Source organism: Nannobrachium achirus (assembly GCF_963921795.1).
Source record: "Nannobrachium achirus genome assembly, chromosome: 3".
NCBI lineage: Eukaryota > Metazoa > Chordata > Actinopteri > Myctophiformes > Myctophidae > Nannobrachium > Nannobrachium achirus.
Genome location: NC_137812.1, coordinates 61,144,835 through 61,162,578, shown reverse-complemented (window position 1 = coordinate 61,162,578; position 17,744 = coordinate 61,144,835). Strand labels below are relative to the sequence as shown.

Genomic DNA, 17,744 nt, shown 5'->3' with positions numbered 1-17,744 from the left:
GGCAATACGTTATTTTATATAGATGAGATGTCAGTGAGATGTCTCCTGTTTGTATTTGTAACTGCATGTGTTGAATGGGGGAACGAAACTACGTAGCCTACATCTACTGTACTGTTACTGCGCTAGCATAGCCTCTACATTAGCTTACTTCTTTGTGTAGTTTGGCCAATAAAGTTATTATTTGACCATGAACATCCCAACGTTAGTCGTCGCTATAGTTGTAAAGACTTGATGAAGACCTGTGTGAGTGTGTGGCATCTAAAACATTGTCCACCACATCTCCGTGTTGAATGGGGAAAAGAATCTACAGTAGCCTATGTACTGTACTGTAGCTTAGCATGTATGCTAGCGCAACTAGCCTCTACTCTTCTTTGTGTAGTTTGGCCAATAAAGTTATTATTTGACTATGTTCACCCCGACGTTAGTCGTCGCTATAGTTGTAAAGACTCGATGAAGACCTGTGTGAGTGTGTGGCATAAAACATTGTCCACCACATCTCTAAAAATAATTAGCGCAAGTTAGCATCTCCGTTGTGTTTACAGACTGAGAAGATCCGAGTAATATCCGTATGTTGAAAGGGGCGTCGATTTCTTTCGGGAGCGGAGGGGAGGAGGGGGAGAGGGGAGGAGGAGAGAGAGGGGGGGGGGGGGGTTCTGTAGTGGAAAACCTACATAAAAAATGCGGTGTGGTGCGGTGTCGTGCCGTGTCGTGTAGTGTCGGGCTAAAAAGTGGTATGGAAAACCGGCTTTAGAGATCCCCACATTCGGTGCTTTTAAAGGGCAGTTGAAGCAATGGTTAAAACGCTCACAAACATGTAACCACCTATAAGAAAAGAGTTGACGCCTGTACGAATTAGCAAATTAGGTTAGTCTTTCCCATGTGGTTTTTAACTTATTTCTGGCACTAGGCACTTTGTTGCACTAGGCACTCTGTTGCGCCAAGCACCTTGTTGTTGTTGTTATTGTGTTGTTGTTCACCCTGTATTGTTCTGTTCTTTGTTTTTGTTGTCTCCACCAGCCGAAGGCTGAGGGAGAGTATGTTTTCCCCTCCGTCCGTCCGTCCGTCCGTCCGTCCGTCCGTCCGTCCGTCCGTCCGTCCGTGCGTGCGTCCTCGCAGTTTGTGTGCACCTAATCTCAGTCGCCGTTGGCCCGGTCGCTGCCAAAGTGAGCACACACATTCCCTGGATGCCAATCTAGAACCTCTGCCCTAAATTTTTCAAATGGGCCTTTTCCAGCGCCACCTAGTGGCCGATGTTCGCAAAACACATTTCTGTGCACTACTCTTACAGATTTTGTCCAAAAATCCTACAAATCGGTAGGCAGTATCTCGACAGTCATGTGATCGACACGGATCTATCCGAATTTGCATATTCCATCCTGATTGGTTAAAATTGGCTTCCAAAGTTTGTAGGATTGAGCCGTTTTGAACAAAATGCCTCAAATCACAAACGCAAAGTGCAATTATCATGAAATCGCACACACACATTCCCACTAGGCCGAGGAAGAAATGCCACTTAATTTTTTTTAAATCAGCCTCATGGTGGCGCTATAACAGGCCGATTTGTGGTTTTACCTATAACTCCACCGATCAGTTTCAAACTTTGTAAGCGCACTCCCTAGAGGCTAAGGATAAACCTTTGCCCTGCATTTTTCACATCAGCCTTTTATAGCGTCACCTTTGGGCCGACTTATGTAAAACGCATTTTTGGATATTACTCCTTGAGATTTTATCCAAAAATCACGCAAATCGGTACACAGTATCTCTATAGTCATGTGATCAAGTACGATCCGTCTGATATTTCATATTCCATCCTGATTGGCTAATATTAGCTCCCAAAGTTTGCAGGATTGCTCAGTTTTTGAACAAAATGCCTCAAATCATCAACCATGCTTGCGATTACCGTGAAATTTGCCACACATTCCCACTAGGTCAAGGAACAAATGCTACCTTTTTTTTGTTATAGCGCCACCAGCAGGTAGACTTTAGCAAAACATAGTTTGGAACAATGCTTCAAATCATGCATGCAGCGTCCGATTGCCATGAAAGATCTAAGGTGAAGAACACATGCCACCCTTTTTACATTGGCCTATAATACAGTAGCACCACCAGGACGCACGGCCTGGTGGAGACCTGTGCTCGGAAGAGCACTGCTTCTAGTTAGTCTTGTTTTATGTCCTGAGGACGACGGATGGAATTTAGCATTAGCTAATTCCGGCTGGTTTACACTAAGATCCTTGTATGTATTATAATGCAATATGTCAATATCTCTGTGTCCATGAACTGGTACTGTCCTGTCTAAATAAACAAATACAGTAAAGTAAAAGCTTGTAGATCAGCTATTTGAAATATTTAAAATGTAAGAAATGGCAAAGGAGTTTAGGGATAAGGGGTAAGGCATGGCCCTTAACCCCTAACAGCTGCCCTGCCCTGTAGATCTGCTATTTTTTGTGAACATTCCTCGCAGAATAGGCAAGTTATTACATGAGAACTAGTCAGAGAACACTCAGTACCCATTTCAAGGAGATGCAGTATGAGACAGACCATGTGATTAGGAGCTACAGTATGAGACAGACCATGTGATGAGCAGTGTTAATTTTTTCAGCAAATTTTGATTTAGTCTTAGTCTTAGTCTTTTGAATAACACACCGTTTAGTCTTAGTCTTGTCTTAGTCTTCTGAAATAATTTTTGTCTAGTCTAGTCTTAGTCGACTAAATATCAAAACATTTTAGTCTTAGTCTTAGTCTTTTGGGATTAGTCTTAGACTTTTAGTCTTCGTCTTTTAGGATAGGTTTTTAGCCTAATATAACCACATAATTATGAACAAGTCATTGTCTTCTACTGCCTGTTACTTGGTCAAAATAAAACATACATAAAATATGTATTTGCCTTTAATTTCATTGCAGTTAAATGCCAGTGTAATTTTTTGCAGCCATTAGTCTTAGACTTAGATTTAGTCTTAGTCTTTTGAATAACACAAATAACAGTCTTAGTCTTAGTCTTAGTCTTTTGGGACTGTTTTAGTCTAGTTTTAGTCTATCGACAAAATATCAAAATCTTGTAGTCTTTTAGTCTTTTAGTCTTAGTCTTAGTCGACAAAATTAACACTGGTGATGAGGGGCCAACACAGTTTAATGAAGATGCGAGTGCAAGTCAAGTCAAGTCAAGTCAATTTTATTTATATAGCACATTTAAAAACAACAGCAGTTGACCCAACGTGCATATAACATCGGGACATGTTTTTGCACACAACACAAAATGAGTAGCTTACATGTAACTTCCCTTATAGCAGTGAAAATGTGCCAGTCAGGAAAGGAAAACATATTGCTTTGAACTAATCTGGACATCCAATGTATGTTAAGTAGTTCACCAGTTTCTGCAAGCCCAAACAGACAGGTCTGGATTCATCACCCTGACATTCTGTTGGAGAGGGCCAATGCTCTATCCATGTCCTCTCACCCAGCAGATACTGGTACCTACGGACAAAAGAGAGGAAAATACATTTTGTGATCATCGTTATAGTACTGATAAACATAATTCTACAGTGGACATTCACATACAATTTATTTTTCAATATTGTGACATGAACAGAAACAACAACCGAACAATTGGGGCACAGAACAAATGTGGGGAAATAGAAAGTAAAAAGTAAGATAACTCACACAGTATATACGGTAGTATAAAAGAAAATAATGTTTAATGAAAACTATTTAAAAAACAACAGCTACAACATACAGCAAACTCACCCTGGGTCATTATCATTTCTGTACATATCCTTTGATGTGCCCATGATCAGATAGGTCTTATCTTTTGTCAATCCCAAAGACTCTCTGCAGTGTTGGAAACTTAGAAATGCACGGAGCTGCCCTTCTGCAGTCATATCAGTTCCTGTAACATGAATATAAAGTAAAAAGTGAATGAAATGCATGCATTAATATAAAATAATTCAATGGAACGTAGAATAAAACCCTTCCATTTACACAGTACATTCCTCAGTGTTAATTTAACTGTACAAATGGATACTAGATCAACTGTATACAGAATGTTAAGATGTGGGTGTTAAAATGTGAAATAGAAAGGCTAGTACAGAGCTAAAATGGAAATAAGAATAGAAACTTTAACTTTTTTAAATTCCTGACTATTTTTCATATATTGTCAAATTAGTTGTGTGTGTGAATATTTTCCACATTAATTCATCATGATTCATGACACGCTGTGAGCTTGTAGATTGAATGTATAAGTGATTACATTTTGATGCTACTGTATATAAACAAATTTGGCTGGGGACATGAAATGACGGCAAATGTTAAATTGAGTCAATTAAAATAGATCAACCTATAAGAGAGAGGAGGCATATCTACCTGGCTTGTAGACGTTTTCTATGCGCATATGGTAAATGTCCGTGGATTTAGCATCTTCAAATTGTTCCAGTCTCGCTTTGTACACTGAAGGCAGACAGGTTGCACACTGTTAGAGCAGTTTACTGTACAAAGACACGCACGCTCGCACGCACACACACACACGCACACCCACACACATACACACACGCTAACAGGGACACTTACCAAAATCTATGCTACTGCCCACTGCAGTCTCACAGGCCTTTGCAGAACGCTCATCATTGTTAATGTTGCCCTTCTTCTGCATACTGCAGCTCTCTAGAAATGCATTTGTTCACAAATTAAATACAGTATGTGAGCGATGGGTGAATGAGCTTCTGTTTGAGATTATGTATCAATGAGAAGAAAATGTATTATTACAATATCTAGTGTCAGTCAAAACATACAGAATTTATGTCATTGGAGTTTATTTTAGGGTAGCCTACCAAGTATTAAAGTTACATATCGTCGTTGTCGGGTGGAAACCTTGTATCTCTGAGTTTCAAATGTGTCCGTTCTTTCGCAAAGCAAAGCCCTGCTTCATCGTACAAGGCCGTCGCACAAAAGTAGTGAAAACAGCCGATCTACAAGCACACAACGCCTCGCGGTGCGAGGCGTTGTGTGCTTGTAGATCTGCTATTTTCACTAGTTTAATTCATTTTTAAATTGATAAATACAAAACGAACGGTCTTGGACATACAAGGTTTCCACCCGACAACGACGATATTCTATCTCAGCTATGTACTGTATGTATAACGTTTGAGTGTAAAAAAATAGCATGTTTACAGATACTTTGTATGTACTGTATATACAATAGCAGAAATAGCAACATCAATATCGTCACTGTCGGGCAGAAACCTTGTATCTCCAAGTTTCAAATTTGTATGTTTTTGCATAAAGTAAAGCCCTGCTTCAATCATACAAGACCGTCGCACAAAAGTAGTGAAAACAGCAGATCTACAAGCACGCAACGCCTCACACGGCTGTTTTCACTAGTTTAGTTCATGTTTTAAATGATAAATACGAAATGAACGGTTTTGGACATACAAGGTTTCCACCCGACAACGACGATATGATATGATATTACAGAGAAACAAAAAGGAAAAGCCGTAGAAGATCAGTAGTGACTGCGCTGCCGTGTCGCAAGTCGGACAATACGGGTGCATAACGTTGTATGGAAATGAGCAGTGGGGTAAAGTAACTAAGTACATTTACTCAAGTACTTTCTGTTTTGTACTTTACTAGAATATTTTCAATTTTCAGTACCTTTACTTCTACTCCACTACATCTCAGAGGCAAATATTGTACTTTTATTCCACTACAGTTACTTGGCCATTTTCAAAAGATGTCTTTACATTTGAAAACTTGAAACAGGGACATTCTGCATAATGAGCACTTTTACTTTTGGTGCTTTAAATACATTTCGATGCCAATACTTTTGTACTTTTACTCAAGTAAAGTTTGAATTCCGGGCTTTCGCTTGTATCGGAGTGTTTCTACATTGCTGTATTGATACGTAAAGAATTTGAGTACTTTTTACACCACAGGAAAGGCGGCGTTATTGTTCTGACCTTCAGCACATGTACATTCGGCGTCGTTCTTTCGACAGAGCGTTAACAGCTCTCCCTCTTGCCTCACTGGATGGTAGAATTTCACACATTTTTTCTCTACGAGGAGAAGAGAGATAGAGAGAGAGAGAGAGAGAGAGAGAGAGAGAGAGAGAGAGAGAGAGAGAGAGAGAGAGAGAGAGAGAGAGATACCTGTTATATTTACAGATGGACAGATAGAACTAAACAAATGTAAAAACGAAACACTGACGCTCACAACACGTCGTGAGCTTAGAGGTGCTTGCTACCACACTGAATAATCAAGTCAATGCTGGAGATGTGGCGTACGGCATGGATTTCTACAGAAGAGGGCAATTCTTTCAACATAACATGCTGCATTCAAGTTCAGGAGAGTTTGGACAAGGCAATTCTCTTGAATACTGCGTTCAGATATGGCATGGAAAGGGGGCATTTGAATTTCTTTCAGCATAGTGAAAACTGCATTAATGGTCTGGAGAGGGCACTTTTTGCAGACGGGTAAAAGGGCAGGGGCTCAAGCCCCCTTTGATGTCTATGTGTGCACGTGTCTGAAAGAGAACAACATCTGGGCACTTCAGGAGACTACCCAAATAAACAATACTGGAGCACTCGACTGGTCTGCACGCTCTTTATTGGAGGGGTGACTTATAGTCTCCTCTGCATCTGCCATATCTGAAAGGCAGTATTCAAGAGAATTGCCTTGTCCAAACTCCCCTGAACTTGAATGCAGCATCTTACGGTATGTTGAAAGAATTGCCCTCTCTGTAGAAATCCATGCCGTACCCGTACGCCACATCTCCAGCATTGACTTGACATCTTGAAACCATGGTAACAAAACACACAATGAAATTGATAAAAGTGCCAACCTCATTTGTTTGTGCTACATAAATCTATGTTTATGTTTGATGTAGTGTATTTGTGTATGATGCACATTTTTTGTATGATGTATTTATTTCATATGAAGCCTATATTTTTTGTATGATGTTATGTATGTATTATTGCATGATGTATGTGGTTTGTTGTATATGATTGTGTGTATGTGTGTGTAACCCGACAGAGCAAGTGGCAGAGGGAGAGCTCCTGTCAACTCACGATTGTAGTACTCATAGACGGACACTGCTGCGGGTTGCATGACGCCCACTTTCATTGTCTGGGTGACTCTAAACACAATCTCATCTGGCTTTGTGTGAGACACCTAGAGAAAGTCAAACGCCAAGGTAAGAGCCAGAGGGAGATTTATACTGTAGTGTGTGTGCGTACATGCGTGTGTGCGTGTGAGAGAGAGGGATAGTGATATACAATATTTACAGTGTATATACAGAGAGCTGGACTTACCTTGTTCAGGTAGATTATGAGGGAACCTCTTTCCGACAAAACTGTGTTCATCTCATATTTTGAAATGACTCGGTCGACTCCGTCGCTTAACTATACACACACACAAACACACATGTCACATTAACATCCCATGCACTTTGTACTGTACAGCATATGGTTGCTGTGTAAACCTTGTATGTCCAAAACCACATGAGGAAAATAAATAGCCGATCTAGAAGCTCACAATGACGATTGTAGAGCTGCTATTTTCACTGCTTTTGTGTGACACTGTTGTGCATTAATAAAAAACTAAAAACAAAGTTGAAATATGGATCGACTTGATATAATGTTCTTTCTAATGCACCTTTCTGTGTGTGTGTGTGTGTGTGTGTGTGTGTGTGTGTGTGTGTGTGTGTGGGTGTGTGTGTGGGTGGGTGTTGTGGTTAGACCCTTACTAAGTCCAGATCCTTTGATTCCACAGTAAATCCAGTGAGCAAGCCAATATCCAAAATTGCCATTCCTGAATCTGACTGCTTGTCCTTAAACCTGAGAAGACAGACAATGGATGGATTAGTCAAAAGAAAGGATGAGCAGAGCGTGAATATTCTCTCGGTCTGACATCATTCTCTACAGCAGTGTTTCTCAAAGTTTTTCATGTCAAGGACCCCCAAATTGACACTGTTTTATTTATAAGCCCGCGGACCGCCATTTGAAAAGATATGCCAGGGACCAACAGGGAGGATTCTTACGGCTCCAGCAGGATTCCCAATCATTTAAATTTTTGACATTCATTAGGCTACAATTAGGCCAAAAATTCATGGAGATTTATTTTGTTTTTGGAGCATTCCTAAGCCAATAAGTTGATGACCGGTAGGAGACTCAATTGACCTGCATTTGAGTCACCAAACCAAATAGCATGATGTCGAGAAGTAGGAAAATAAAGCCCACACAGGTTGAAAGGAAAATAATAATAATAATCATAAATTATAATAATCATCATAATAATAATAATACAAAAGAAATGAGTGTTAAAGATAAGAAAAGAGAAAACGATAAAGACAAATGAGAAGGAGGAACAGGAAGGAAAGGAGGAGAAGGGGAAGAGGGAGCAAGGATGAAGTAAACATAATGTTGTTGGTCAGACAATATCAGTCTACAATACAGCTTTGTCTTTCACTTTACTTACAAAACCAATATTTTCAACTTGTACGTCTTCTGCTCTCCCACGGTTTTATCTGGTGGAGATGAACAGAAGTGTAAAGAACAACAAACAGGCAAATGGACAGGCTCAAACAAAGGGACGCAGTCAAACATACAGCAAGCAAATGAAGGGATATGCAGCCAGAAACAAACAACAGCCACACTAAAACTAAACCTTCAAAGACCCCCAAATTGATGTCCGCAGACCACCATCTGAATGGATTTTATGACTGAGGATAAAGTTGTCAAATTTATTCTGATGCTATTGTATACAAACCAATTTAGCCTGGAACCCCCTCAAGGACCACTGGGGGTCCCTGGGACCGCACACTGTATACCACTGCACTAAACTGTCAGCTATAACGGATCAACACATGACAGACAGACTGCACACAGGCATACAGCATCCAATTCACCTGGGATGAGGTCCACAGAGAGGTTAAACTTCTCACAGTCACTCGTCTTTTCTTTTGGTAAAGCATAATAGAGTGAGACCACCTGTGAGCAGATGAATAGAGTTAACGTTATAATGATCAACAAAATATTATAGGATAATGTGTAACATACTGTAGAGTGCCTCTTTCATTCGGGGGGCGCTCTCCATTCCAACATGTCGCCACTCCGACAGTGACTTCTTATTGTCGGAGTGGCAACACTTCCATTAAGGTTAAGGTTAGGGTTAGGGTAAGAGATAGGTTTAGTGTCGGAAAGGAGACATGTCGGAATGGAGAGATGGTGGGGGGTTCTTCTCTTTTTTTGGTTTTATTGTATTGCATTTTCTTTGTAAAAAAAACAAACAAAACAGAAGTGCAGGTGCGGCTGGAGAGTGATGCTCACTGTGAGAGTTGCTTCTCCTCTTCCTGTGGCTGTCACTTGCAGGTCATGGTTTACATCTTTGATCTGTCCAAGATTACACACACGCACACGCACACGCACACACACACACACACACACACACACACACACACACACACACACACACACACACACACATTTAATGGGAAATCTACGTAGCTTGTGTGTGTGTGTGTGTGTGTGTGTGTGTGTGTGTGTGTGTGTGTGTGTGTGTGTGTGTGTGTGTGTGTGTGTGTGTGTGTGTGTGTGTGCGTGCGTGCGTGCGTGCGTGCGTGCGTGCGTGCGTGCGTGCGTGCGTGCGTGCGTGCATGCGTGTGTGTGCACACGCGCGCGCACACACGTGTTTGTGTGCGTGTGTGTCTGTGTCTGACCTTAGATGTTCTAGTTGTATATTGGTTGTCTCTGTTGATGTTGAAAGAGTCAGGCTTAGCTCTTCCAGGCACCAAGATGTCCACATTCAGGTCATAGACTATTTCATTTGCATTGGCCCAGTACTCAGACACTGACTGGTACACTATCATGGTCGCCTGGAAGGAGATGGGACGAAGAGACCGTGATCAATCAACTTTATTGTCACAACACAATTATAGGTAACAGTGAAGTGAAGCTCTTGTTTATGCAGGCTTTCACGTTTGTAGTTCAGGGAGCAAAATAAAATAATTATCAGTAAAGAAAGGACAAAAAGTGAGAGACATACTGTGGACTATACAGTATGCAAAGGAGAGAGGAAAACAGGATTACGGTATGTTATAGCGGTGGTTCTCAAAGTGGACTCAAGGGACTGTGGGTTCCTTTATGGGGGTCTAAATTGACCCATACAAGTCTGTAACTCTAACAGCGTACAAATGGAACCAATTATGCTGTCAGAGTTAAGGGGAGACCTTGAAATGTAAACGTTTGAGAAACACTGTGTTATATGTAGGTATATCAAACTGAAAAACAGAGAGAAAGTTTGTAATGAGCGTGCTGTGCATGCTGCCTGTGTGTGTGTTACCTGAGTGGAGCCGTAACCTCCGCCAACCTTCTGTTGTTTGCTGAACCATTTGACCACAGGGTTTGCGTCCTCAAAGGCCTTCATTCATAAAAAGGAACACAAATGAGAAAGGAGCTGAGTGATGAATCATTGAAATGTAAACTCATAATATTGTTGTAAGGTATAAGACAGTGGTAGCACATATCAATCTGCTACTGTAGTTTGATAAGTGACACCAACCTCTTCACACATCACCACTTTATATTTTCACTTAGAAAGAAATGGAATACAATAAAATAAATGAATAATACAAGAAGCAATCAAAAGTAAGAAGACGGTTGATAGAACACACTACTGCTAGTTTATGGAATTAATGAACTCCACACTAGTTTAGTGTTTTGTTATTTTTTGGCTATCAGTGTGTGCACATTGTGAACCCATCTTGGTGCCTAATCCAAACAATGTGCTAAACAGCGCCACTTGGTCACCCAGGCCTGCCACTGGTCACCCAGCGGTACTGCAGCTCATGCTCATACATAGGTACATAGCTACACACTCAGTCAAGCATTGGGAGTGTTTGCACCGCTCCAAGAAATGTCATGTCAATGTGTTTGTTCTGAAAAATGTGTTTTCATTGTGATACTGACTAGTAAGACGCCTCACGGCGACAAGCGCCACAGGCGTGATGTCAGAGTGGCAAACGCATTCTGGTAGAGTGGTTCCCCTGACATCACAGTGAGATCAGAGCATGATGTCAGAGCGGCAAACCCATACACATACGGACGGACGTGGACAAGCTGTGACGTTTCTAATAGTAAACTGAGACCTTCGGTCGCAATAAATAGGAACTATAGGATCCATGGCCGCAACACAATTGATCGATTGAGATTTTTCAAGTGGGTCCTGATCCTGAAAAGGTTTGGAACTTAGTTAGTGAGATATGCTCACCTGGGCCTTGACAAGAGCCAGAAGAGCATAGGCTGTGGCCTCCAGAGTGTAGACATGACCACCGGGCACAGTCCAGTGATTGAGGTCTGAGGAGCGCACACACACGCGCACGCACGCACGCACACACACACACACACACACACACACACACCGGTCATTGACCCTGAATGACTAAAGGCAGATGCAGAAGTATCTAGGCTGATGAGACAAAGTATCTAAAAATAGTAGTTTGTCTATAGATGTGGACAAACAACTATCTAACATGCACATGCATGCTCGCACACAGTAGTATAGGCTAACATGGTTATTCGAAGTCACCTGATGCAAATGTGTAGAGAAACTGTTTTCTTTCTACTTCGAATTTGTCTTCGTTGGCTAGGGCGTACGATGTCATGGCAACAGCATATGGGTTGGTGAGGCTGGGCATTCTTTTCTCCAGGTACGCCACTGCTTTGTCTATGCTGCCTGCCATACTCTGGACACATAGTAGAAGGAACAGACTATGACGTCGGATAGAGTGTATTTTGTAAGGTAAGAGAAGGAAGACACAACTGTCTTGAGGATGACAGAGTCATCTCACCTCAAAGAAGTCTATCATTCAAGATTAGTATCTTATTGCCATGGCTAATGTTGCTTAATTCCAACTCTCTTTGTAAGAGATTTTCAAGTCATTTATTTGTGTGCATGTGTGTGAGTTCCTTACATTAACCTTGCCATGACACACACCGCGCGCCTCCTGCATAGCGATGAGTATGAAGGCAGTCATAGAGGCATCACTGTCTGCTCCAAGGACATTTCCCTAAATAGGCAGAGTAAATGTACATTCTTAGTACATACCGGTACCCCTAAAACTGTCTACCATTAAAGGCTGACCAAACAGGATGAAGAGATTATATTGTAACAAGCAAGCATTTCCTTTAAATAAATACTTTTTAAAACAAGTACTTTAACTCTAGTACAAAATTGACTGAGCAACTTTCACTTACTGTGGCGTAATATTTGACCAGAAGTATATACTTGCCACAAGCAAGTATTACAAGCAAGTATTAGTTCTTTTTTTTCAATTTTGGCACCAAATTGATCCTAGCGCATCTGCTAAATGTCTAAATTGTCATTGTAAATTGTAACTAAGTGCACAGTACATACCTGCATCTCCCGGTGGTGCACTCGTCCGATTTCTTTGAAAATGCCATCAGGCTGTTGTGTTTTGAGAATGAGCCACTTGACGGCGTCACAAATCACATTGTCTTGCACAGGCACCTGCAGCTTACTGCTCATGGCAAACACCTTGACTACATAAGCTGTCAGCCTGTAGGAGGAGCAAGTGAAGGGAGGAGAGGGAATGGAACAAAAAGAGTAGATGAGAGGAGGGGGAATACAAGTTTAGCATCAGTGTTCAACATGTCTTTGCATCTATTTAAGTGGGTATGACGTAGCCTGACACTTCAGTCCGCACATCACCCCCCCCCTGCTGGTGGGTGGTTTGTAGTGTGGTGTGAGATGTCTGGCGCAGTCAGGCAAGGTATGACGGGGCTCACCAAGTGCTGCACGCATGACCCTTGGTCCACACAGCAAAACACCCATCTTTGAGACGGAAGGCAAGCTGGTTTGCATAGCCTAAAACACACACAAACACAAATATAATGTCAGTGAGATGATGGAACATATTTTAGTGTAGTACAGTACATGTACAGTATGTAGCAACACATTTGTTTTTGTAATTTGTGAATAATATTTGACGTTTTTCAGAAAACTTAACTTATAATTGAACACAGTTATGTCCTTCAACTTAAATATCAAGGCTATATTATTGGTAATGTCGCTCTGTCGTCATAATCCATACATGAAGCTCATATCTGCATGGATGCATGCCCTATCGCCAGTATCCATTGCTTTCTAGTTCAAGCTTTCCTGTGAAAACTGCTATGACTAAACAGTCAGTTGCATTAATTCCTATACCTTTGTTGATGTGTTGAAGGGCTACATTGCGTTTGTCAATACCCACATCTTCCCACTTGTTGGTTTTGTCCAGGTACGTGGTGGCGATGACGGGCAGAGTCATATAGATCATGTTCTGCTCTCCACAGCCTCTGGGCTGTACGATGAGACTGGCCATAGAGTTCCCACTGATGGCCTCCTCTACAAACACACTCATCTGCTGTCCACCTACACACAATAACATGCACATAAAGTGTACACACAGATATATATAGTATATATTAGACCATTGGTTCCCACAAGGCATGGCTTTGTGAGCTTGTAGATTGTCTATTTTCACTACTCCTCAAACATTTGTTTTTGTTTGTTTGATGTTTTTCAAGATTTTTTTTTTCTTTGGCTTAAAAAAATAACAATTGAAAAGAAAATGTTGGAAACAAAACGTGACCCATAAAAAATGTGTCCGCAACCCACAAACGGGTCCTGACCCACTGTTTGGGAAACAGTGTATTAGACAGTCAGACAGACAGACAGACAGACAGACAGACAGATCTCTCACCTGTTAATGAGACCAGGGTGCTGGAAGGTGCGTTTAGGACTACATCGTTCCTAGGAATTCCACTGTTGATAACTAGTTGCTGTCTGCCATCTGAATGAATGACATACAGTAGGGAAAGTGTTCATGTTGCCTTCTAATGAAATACATAATATTTTATATTTATGTAAAGTTTATTCCAACCATTTAACTCACGGTGTTTAGTAGGGTCCAGGGTTACCTGCTTTGCTTCACTTATCAATTCTCCTTCAGGCTGGCACACATAAATAAGTAAACACTTAATTAAACAGCATGCCTATCAGCCTTTTCCAGCTACAAATACAATGTACAGATTTAGCTGACACTCTTATCCAGGGGGACATGCAAGATCATGAAGATGGCATGTACCCTAGTCAACAAATTATGGTAAATTATCAACTAAATAGATTGTAAATAAATGCATTAAGTGCTACAAATCGGAAGAATCCGCTGTTGCAAAAATCTTTTGGCCGAAATGGGCCGGCTACGCGAGGCTGGGTAATTATCACACCTGCTGTAGTGTCTGTCTAAACAACATGCTCTCCACATTTGTGGACACGCAAATAGTAAATAACATAATATGGTACATAGCATGTGAGAACAAGTAGCCAACATAACATGCAACAGCTGCCACACTTTGAATCGCTTCTGACTGGTTAAAATGAGCAGAGATTAATTGCTTGTGACTGGTTGAGAAGTGGCAGAAGGCACATCCAAACCTCATAGTACCAACATTGGGGGGTGGGTATAACCCCTGCAGTGAGAGCATTGCAGTGGGAAGGAGTTATGTTTTTTAATGGATACCAATACACAATGCAGTCGGTCTTGCTTACCACTACTCGCAGTAACTTCCTGATTCCATCGCTGAGATATGAGTCTTTAACCTGGGCTTTGACCTCAATAGGGTAACGGCCATCCTTCATGGGAATAATGATAAAGGGCACCGACCGTGTGGTGTAGGGCCCCATGGTCACCTCTGGGTGCCGATACTTCCCACGTTTAGAGGCCGCACTGCACAAGTGCTCCGAGGCCTCAATGAGTTCCACACGCACCTAAGAGATTCAAGTTCATAGCTTTATTGTCCAAAACATATTCATGGCATATCCCTCTTATATGGGGTATGTACATTTACCAGATATAGAAATAATAACAATAACAATCTTAAGCAGGGTTTTGTATTTCATGTTGTTTTCTGTTCAGTTTGTGGTTAGACAATATGGTACAGTATACTCTGCTAAGGTCTAAAGAGACAAATTGTGCTCCCAAATAAAGACTAATCTATACTTTTTCACGCAACCTTTTCCACAACAAATGACCTATTTTGAACCAAAGAAAATAATGAAAGGGTCCAGTGTACAGGATGTTGAGTAGAAGCATTTGGAAATTGTGTCCTGACAGACAATACTGTATCCTAAACAAAGAACAACCCAAAGGAACATAACTTACTTTATTTTCATCAGGACCATTGTTGTGAAGGATGGCCTTGATTTCCAGCTGCTCTCCACGGACAGCTGAGTAGGGCAGCCTGAGATCGATGAAGAATGGCTTCTGAACGACTATAGCCAATGAATCAGCTACACAGATGCCTTTAGGAGGGAGGAAACATTTGGAAGAAAGGATGGGATAAGACTAAAAACACTTCATAGACTCAAAATTGCAGAGCTGTATTTGGATTTGATTTGATTGTCTTTCTTTTTGGTAAAGCACTTTGTAATTTGTGCACCAAATATTATTATTAATATCATTACATACTGTATGACATTTTATCTAGGCAAGAGGAGGCAGTTCTCACCATGTGTCTTGGACAGGCTGATTCCAGTGACTATCCAGGTGGTGATGGAATCTGGTAGTGGTTCATTTCTCACAATAGATGTGGTTGCACTGAAAGAGAAGAGAGGAGAGTCTCTGAGTTTGTGTGAGCATGTGTGTGAGTTTGATTGATTGAATACTTCTTTGGTCATGCTAAAAGGATAACACAAAAAGCTCCTGGGGGCTTGTTTCCATTGTGGTCCATTGTTCTCAATTCATCAGTAATATTCAATACAATACATATCTGTATCAAAAGGTATATGTACAGACAAAGGAGGGATTGGGGACAGGGGGCAGAGAATGCTACTACCATGGTGGTGCGTGTGTGCATGTATGGGTTTAGGTTTTAGTTTTCCTCACCAGTTAGGACTGTTTCGGTCGCATTTTGGCAGTGGGACATCTTTCCATAGCCAGCTCTCAGGGAACTGAGTACGGGTGACAATTTCATTGCTGTCCTGATAACCATCATCATCTTCCTCACCTATGTTGTAATACAGGAAAGAATATTTCATTATCCTGATCTCTGTCTCTCTCCTGTTGTCCAAATGCCATTTTTGGAGGACTATCTACTACTAGCTACTAGGGCTGGGGAATATACTTATATACTTCAGAGAGTACTTGCTGTACGTGCTGGGAGACACCAACATGTTTCTTTTTGTCACGGTCAGGCAGAAACCTTGTATCTCCCAGTTTCAAATTTGTATGTTGTAAGCACACAAAGGCGTTGTGTCCTTGTAGATCAACTATTTTCACTATTTTAAATTGTTTTTAAAATAACAAAAAAAGGAAGGTTTTGGACATTCAAGGTTTCCACCCGACAACAACATTTTAGGAGTGCTGAAATGAAGGGTTTGGGGACCCCCGGTCTCTTACTGCGAGCCAGGTGGAGTTGCTCTTCTTTACTGTCGGCTCTCTGGCTGGCCAGCTCTGTGCAGCAGTGCAGGAAGGCTTCAGCACAGGCCGCGCCGTCACCGATGTACTCGCTGCGACGCTGGCAGTCATATGACAGCGGGGTGTCTTTCATTCCATCCACACAACACTTATACAGCTGTTTATCAGTGTACCGGCCCGCTGGGAGGGAGATGACAAACAAACAATTTGACCATAAATACATTTTAAATCTTACAAAATAGGCTTTAGATATTCAATTGGTTAGGTATTAGACTTTGACTTTGTCGATTTAAATAAAATAAAAAAATGGCTGCTGAGCAAGAGCAGTGTGCAGGATTTTTTGTTCATGAAATAGATTTTTCATGATTGTTTCTGTTTTCACTGTCCAACGCACGGTACATCCGAATGAAGTGGATGTGCGAATACTTCCTTTACATAGGTATTAGACTGTTAGTTGGGCTTAAATTAGGTATGGTATTTTGAAAGTTTGTGCGTATGTGGGACTTTTGCGGCACTACAGATGGAAATGAGCTTCTAGCTAAATATGGCATGTTTACGTGAGCTCATGTTCAATTGATTGAATTATTGTATATTGTCCTGGAAAGAAAGAAAGAAAGAAAGAAAGAAAGAAAGAAAGAAAGAAAGGGAAAGTGAGAGTACTAAAGTATAAGAGTGAAAACCTGAGTATAGAGTCCTGGGGTCAACTAAGTGGTTAATAGTTACCCAGGGTTCTCCTAAGATCCGTTATGGTTATGGCTCGTTTCCTCCTTGCGCTGACACTGCCTGGACACTTTAATTCTGGAAATACAAAACAAAGGCTGACAATAAGAAAGAATGCAATGGAATGAAAGCCAATGGCCTATTGGCTGTTTTATACTTACTAAGCCAAGTGTGTGTGTTGAATGTATCATCCTCAAAAGAAAAATGTCAATGCGATTTTTGTCACTTTTTTGTTTGTTATTCTGTACCAGTTACCACCAGGTAGTACAAATTTTTAGTGTCTGGGAGCAGTAGCCCTATACAGTATGTCAATATACAAATGAAAACACCCAGGACAACAACTAAGAAAGGTATCCCCTGTACGTGTGGTTGAGGTATTTGTGAAGTATATTTGTATATACCTGAAATTCTTCCTATGTATTTACTCATTCTAACTATGGCTGCAATTACCCGATGAGCAGTTTTGGAGGAGAGTCTTGCTCAGGGACACTTTTGAGTACACAGAGCCATCCAAGGGTCGAACCGGCGACATCCTCAGCTAGCCTACGGCTACCCCTAA

The 17,744-nt window shown here is 41.2% G+C and overlaps 1 protein-coding gene across 3 annotated transcripts in view; it reads right to left on the bottom strand.

The window, feature by feature from the left end:
- The window catches only part of LOC308280912 (complement C3-like), an 89,120-nt gene that overhangs the window by 58,218 nt on the left and 13,158 nt on the right, over positions 1-17,744 (bottom strand). The window contains exons 17-43 of one of the 3 annotated variants that reach the window (XM_080720975.1): positions 17,189-17,263; positions 16,448-16,645; positions 15,935-16,055; positions 15,558-15,646; positions 15,212-15,351; positions 14,599-14,817; positions 13,943-14,000; positions 13,751-13,840; positions 13,213-13,419; positions 12,792-12,870; positions 12,400-12,562; positions 11,957-12,052; positions 11,572-11,728; positions 11,254-11,339; positions 10,327-10,404; positions 9,704-9,859; positions 9,315-9,377; positions 8,894-8,975; positions 8,464-8,512; positions 7,733-7,823; positions 7,299-7,388; positions 7,056-7,158; positions 5,949-6,044; positions 4,564-4,656; positions 4,360-4,443; positions 3,745-3,886; positions 3,157-3,474 (exon numbers count right to left, since the gene is read on the bottom strand). The exons of 1 other annotated variant lie outside the window; for it this stretch is intronic. In XM_080720975.1, coding sequence (XP_080577101.1) covers positions 3,333-3,474; positions 3,745-3,886; positions 4,360-4,443; positions 4,564-4,656; positions 5,949-6,044; positions 7,056-7,158; positions 7,299-7,388; positions 7,733-7,823; positions 8,464-8,512; positions 8,894-8,975; positions 9,315-9,377; positions 9,704-9,859; positions 10,327-10,404; positions 11,254-11,339; positions 11,572-11,728; positions 11,957-12,052; positions 12,400-12,562; positions 12,792-12,870; positions 13,213-13,419; positions 13,751-13,840; positions 13,943-14,000; positions 14,599-14,817; positions 15,212-15,351; positions 15,558-15,646; positions 15,935-16,055; positions 16,448-16,645; positions 17,189-17,263 — 3,047 coding nt within the window. In that variant the 3' untranslated portion in view covers positions 3,157-3,332. Of the gene's footprint in view, positions 1-3,156; positions 3,475-3,744; positions 3,887-4,359; positions 4,444-4,563; positions 4,657-5,948; positions 6,045-7,055; positions 7,159-7,298; positions 7,389-7,732; positions 7,824-8,463; positions 8,513-8,893; positions 8,976-9,314; positions 9,378-9,703; positions 9,860-10,326; positions 10,405-11,253; positions 11,340-11,571; positions 11,729-11,956; positions 12,053-12,399; positions 12,563-12,791; positions 12,871-13,212; positions 13,420-13,750; positions 13,841-13,942; positions 14,001-14,598; positions 14,818-15,211; positions 15,352-15,557; positions 15,647-15,934; positions 16,056-16,447; positions 16,646-17,188; positions 17,264-17,744 lie in introns of those variants that run through there. One more of the 3 variants, XM_080720976.1, reaches the window with a different exon arrangement.